Below are 4,747 nucleotides of genomic sequence, written 5' to 3'. Positions count from 1 at the left end.
GAATCCAGCTGATGAAAAATGGAAACATGATCACAAAGCCTTTACTTGATGATGATAATAACAGTTCTTCAGCAAAGGGTGGCTTCAGAACCATCCCATTCATTTTAGGTAACATTTTTTCTTTTTTTGCCTTAAATTTCTACGAGGAGGGATGGACCGAAATCTCATCTGAACAAAAGAAACTAAAGCCTTATTCTTGGGCTATATCTGCTTCACACATTTTACGTAATTTTGTTTCATTGAAGTTTAGTGATGATTTGGCAGAGTAAAAATAATTTGCTAATGGGATTTGACTCTCGTGATTTTAAATGGTTTTCTTTTTTTGTGTGGGGGGGGGGGGGGGGGGGGGGGCAAACGAGTCATTTGAGCAGGTGGCAAGCTATGGACTACAGCCCAACATGATTCTGTACTTGACAAGAGAATACCATTTGAAGATGACTACTGGTTCCAACATAATCTTTCTTTGGTCAGCAGCAACAAATTTCAAGCCCCTTCTGAGTGCTATAGTTGCAGATATATTTGTGGGTCGATTTCGGATGATCTTATTTGGATGTGTTTTCAGCCTTCTGGTAAAAATCCAATTTCAAACTTTGCTGATAATCAACATTTAATATTAACCATGTTTAATTTTTCCTAACGCTAGAATTCATTGAGGTACAAATTGATTTTTGCCTTCTAGTCATTTTTGGATTTTCGTCCATCTTCAACCCGAAATTGTATGGTAAAATTGGACTGACTCTTTTAAGCAAGCATCCCCTGCAATTTTGTTTGTGTAGCGAGAGTACAGGCGAAAAATAATAATCTATCAATAAAAAGGAGGAAGAAAAACATCATCTTTTACATTGTAGTCTTCAGATGGAGACAAAATTCTATAGATTCTAACCCATGCTTAGTAACACAGATGATCATTTCATTTAAGAAACAACATAGTTCAAACATGAAGCTGGTAACACAATTGCAGATAAGGCATGTTTTCGAATTATTGTCTGCATCTAGCAACTCTCATTTTAGGTTAGCTCGTATAGAATCTAGGGGTTGAACTCCATAATCATCTTCATTTATAGGATTCCATCCCTATATCGCATCCGAAAAATTTCCTGAGGCCATTAGTTTCTCCGTGCGTACAAGAGCTTTGAAATTTAGTTTCAGTTACAAATCTTGCTCCATTGAACGTGCAATAAAGAAAACTGAGAAAGAGCCCCTGGTTTTTAGAAGATTATTTGTTGCACATCATTCTAGTCAATCAAAAAGAGGTTAAATTCCTCTGTATATTTCTTCATGCCTCCACTTGTTGATGGCTTAATGCATGAATAGGTGAATTCTGGTTTGACGAGCTGTGCTGAGCGGCTAGGGTATTCTCCTGTAGTGGGGCACGGCTCTATAGAAATCACCTGCTCAAGTTATCAGAGGCGAGGCTGAGTCCCCCGGTACCCCTCCGACGGTTTAATTAGTTCGGATAGGAATCAAAAATGGAAGGAGCTATTGGGAGTGATTCTTACAGAGTACTTAGCTGGTTCCTTCTGAGTGGGAGGCTCTGACATTTATATGAGACAACTTGGAGGGAAAGATGGTGGGATTCAAGTTCCTAGAATCTGACAGGGACTGAGAGTATCCGCCTGATTTGACAGGTCTGTGCAAGGGATAGATCTCATCAGATATCTTGTCTGTCCTACAAGTGTCAGGGCCTTTGACTAGATTTCTGTTATCACGTCAGTCACAATGTCACTCTGGAACAACAATAGACGTAGAAGTCACCTCGGTCCTTCGTAGGCGGAGTGTAGTCTAGGTGACCAAAGCCGATGGGGGTCCCCTACGAGATGAAGGGATCAGCCCAGCAAGACTGGGCCAAGATGACCGTTATCAGGAACTATGGACAGGAAAGGGGGCCCGGCTTGGTTAAACCGAGCCAGGTCGACCATCCTCAATGCATGACTTTAACAGCTGCTGTAGGAAAACAAAACACTATTGATGAGTAATACAGTGGAAAGGATTACATAAGTTATTTAAATTTACGATAGTATTTCTAATTTTAACTGAATCATCTGAAAATGAATTTTTACTTTGAAGGGTATGGCTCTTTTATGGTTAACAACTATGATTCCCCAGACAAGGCCGCCTCCATGTGATGAATCCAGCAATAATTGTAGCTCTGCGACAACTTTGCAACTCTTTCTCTTGTGTTCTTGTTTTGGACTTATGTCTATTGGAGCTGGAGGAACTAGGTCTTCATCCTTGGCTTTTGGTGCTGATCAGTTGAAAAAAGCAGGTGGACGCAGGAATGGATGGATTCTTGAGAGCTACTTCAGCTGGTACTATGCTTCATGCAAAATTTCTGTTTTAATTGCTTCAACTTGCATTGTCCATGTACAAGAAAAGATGGGATGGCAAGTTGGTTTTGGCATTCCAGTCATTCTCATGTTCCTTTCAGCTCTTTCATTCTCCCTGGCTTCACCCTGTTATGTCAAATTGAAGGCTAAGTCAACCTTATTTGTTGAATTGCTTCAAGTGGCTGTTGCCTCTTATAGAAAACGACATATAAAGCCATCAACAGAGAGCTCAAACATGATATACCATCACCAGAAGGGTTCATCGATTCTTCCAAGTGAAAAACTAAGGTGAGTCTATATTCACCTTTACAGAAGTCTTCCCTTGATCTTAATGTTCTCTTATCCAAATTGAATAGCTTCGTTCTGAGGAGTTAGACTGAGACTAGGGGATTTTACAAATACAATCTTGATCCATGTATAAGAAATTATGAATAACTTTAGGTTCTTAGCCCCAACTTATACAAGGTTACCTGTCTTTGTTAGCTGAAATGGGTTTGCAATTACTACTGATATATATTTTCATCTGATGGTGAATTCAACATTTGTTATAGTGTTCTGGACTCTGAGAATGCTTCTTTACAGTTGTTTGAAAGCAAAATATTCAAAAGACAAGTTCCTATTTTGTTATAGGTTGATTGATCTCTTATCAAAACATGAATGATTTGTCTTTCAAGGTTCTTAAATAAAGCCTGCATCATAGTAGATCCAGAGAAAGACTTGACAACAGATGGAAGGGCAGCAGATCCCTGGACTCTTTGCACAATAAATCAAGTTGAGGACCTTAAGACGCTTGTCAAAGTGATCCCCTTGTGGTCAACAGGAATGATAATGTCGGTAAATATTAGCCAGAACTCATTTCCTGTACTTCAAGCAAATTCCATGAACCGGAGGTTTGGTTCAAGCTTTGAAATACCAGCAGGTTCTTTTGGCATGTTTACCATTATCAGTATCAGTATCATAATATGGATAGCTCTTTATGATCGCGTATTCCTGCCTATTGTATCCAAAATCATGGGGAAACATGTTCATCTCTCAGCGAGGAAAAGAATGGCAATTGGAATGCTCCTGTCTTTCGTATGCATGGTAGTGACAGCAACTGTGGAGGCTAAACGGCGTAATCTGGCAATCAGGGAAGGATATTCAGATGATTCAGAAACAGTGTTGGACATGTCAGCTCTTTGGCTTCTTCCACAACTTTATTTGATTGGCTTTGCAGAAGCCTTGAGTGCAGTTGCACAAAATGAATTCTACTATTCTGAGTTTCCCTTAAGCATGAAAAGTATAGCTTCCACTTTGTTCTTACTTGAGATGTCTGTGGCAAATTTGGTAGCAAGTTTTCTTATGAACATCATTGACAAACTCTCGAAACGAGGGGGAAAAGAAAGCTGGATTTCAACCAACATAAATAAGGGTCACTATGATTATTACTATTGGGTTCTTGCTGGCTTAAGCATGCTTAACATGATTTATTTCCTTACTTGTACTAAGGCTTATGGTCCTGGAAAAGAAGATGAGAAAGAGATAACTCTTCCTGGACAAGATGAACAGGATTAATGGTCTTTCATTTCTTTATCTAATATGTTAAGTATGCCCATGAGAGATGTTGTCGGCCATATACCTTTAAGAAAGCAGGGAACCAAGAGTTTCACTTGATCTGAATGGCATCATCATTGCCATTCCACAGGGATTGTATATAATGTTAGCAATGTAACTGTAGCATAGGATTGTACATCTAATGCCAATGGCAAATGAATGCTCATCTAATGTTGCGTGTTCAAGATTAAGTCTGCCATACTTATTGTCGAACCTGTCAATGTCATCCAACTTTTTCTATCTGGATGCACTGATTTCTGGGAGGTGGGAACTCAGGATGATTTTCCTTGGTAAGCTGTTTGTGTGGATGAAATTTTAGCTTCAATAGAAGGCAAGGAAATTTATCAACTCTTGAGTAGAAGAAATATATGCATTGATTGGAAGTGGTTTCTTCCTCCTGTGGCTTCTCCAGTAGACCATTTCTTCACCCTCAACTAGCATAGAGCTAATATTGCTTCCATGAACAGGAGTATCATGACATGGTGCTCATGTTTTCATGATACTTACCAAGTAGTTGTTGTTAATTGCTTTATGCTTTGCCTACTATATGAAATTTAAAAAGTTGTTTTATTAATTGTTTAACTTTTATACTCTTCATGTTAGCTAAATTAGGACTAACACTATTGATTCCTTATTAAGGTAGTTTCGTCATCCATCCACCCTTTCATGTTAGCTAAATTATAAGAAACGAACACAATTGTACTGTGAGTCTGTGTCAGTTCTTTTCCTAAACCACATCAGATAACGACATGATTTTTTTTTTCTTTTTTCTCTTTGTTTTTTTTTTTTTGAAAAGAATGTCCCAAGCTAAATGTAAACCCAAGGAA

General features: G+C 38.6%; 1 protein-coding gene across 5 annotated transcripts; it reads left to right on the top strand.

The window, feature by feature from the left end:
- The first annotated feature begins 350 nt into the window (after positions 1 to 350).
- Positions 351 to 4,105, top strand: LOC113705412 (protein NRT1/ PTR FAMILY 1.2). Of its 5 annotated transcripts, none has more exons than XM_072062423.1 (4): positions 431 to 569; positions 1,315 to 1,628; positions 2,068 to 2,615; positions 3,002 to 4,105. In XM_072062423.1, exons 3-4 carry the CDS (start codon positions 2,071 to 2,073, stop codon positions 3,879 to 3,881), a joined length of 1,425 nt encoding a protein of 474 aa, XP_071918524.1. In that variant the 5' UTR covers positions 431 to 569; positions 1,315 to 1,628; positions 2,068 to 2,070; the 3' UTR covers positions 3,882 to 4,105. The 5 variants fall into 5 exon arrangements, with proteins under 5 accessions (XP_027083065.2, XP_071918524.1, XP_071918522.1 ...); XM_072062421.1 differs by having other exon boundaries at positions 1,315 to 1,910; XM_072062420.1 differs by having other exon boundaries at positions 1,315 to 1,946.
- Positions 4,106 to 4,747: the final 642 nt, after the last annotated feature.

This window comes from Coffea arabica, chromosome 8c (genome assembly GCF_036785885.1).
Source record: "Coffea arabica cultivar ET-39 chromosome 8c, Coffea Arabica ET-39 HiFi, whole genome shotgun sequence".
Lineage (NCBI taxonomy): Eukaryota > Viridiplantae > Streptophyta > Magnoliopsida > Gentianales > Rubiaceae > Coffea > Coffea arabica.
This window is presented reverse-complemented; position numbering and strand designations above follow the sequence as displayed.

Coding starts and splice junctions, on each gene's coding strand:
- LOC113705412 (XM_027227264.2), top strand. CDS start 399: ATGATTCTGTACTTGACAAGAGAATACCATTTGAAGATGACTACTGGT. Junction 570..2,067: donor GATGTGTTTTCAGCCTTCTG/GTAAAAATCCAA, acceptor TTTACTTTGAAG/GGTATGGCTCTTTTATGGTT. Junction 2,616..3,001: donor CTTCCAAGTGAAAAACTAAG/GTGAGTCTATAT, acceptor TTGTCTTTCAAG/GTTCTTAAATAAAGCCTGCA.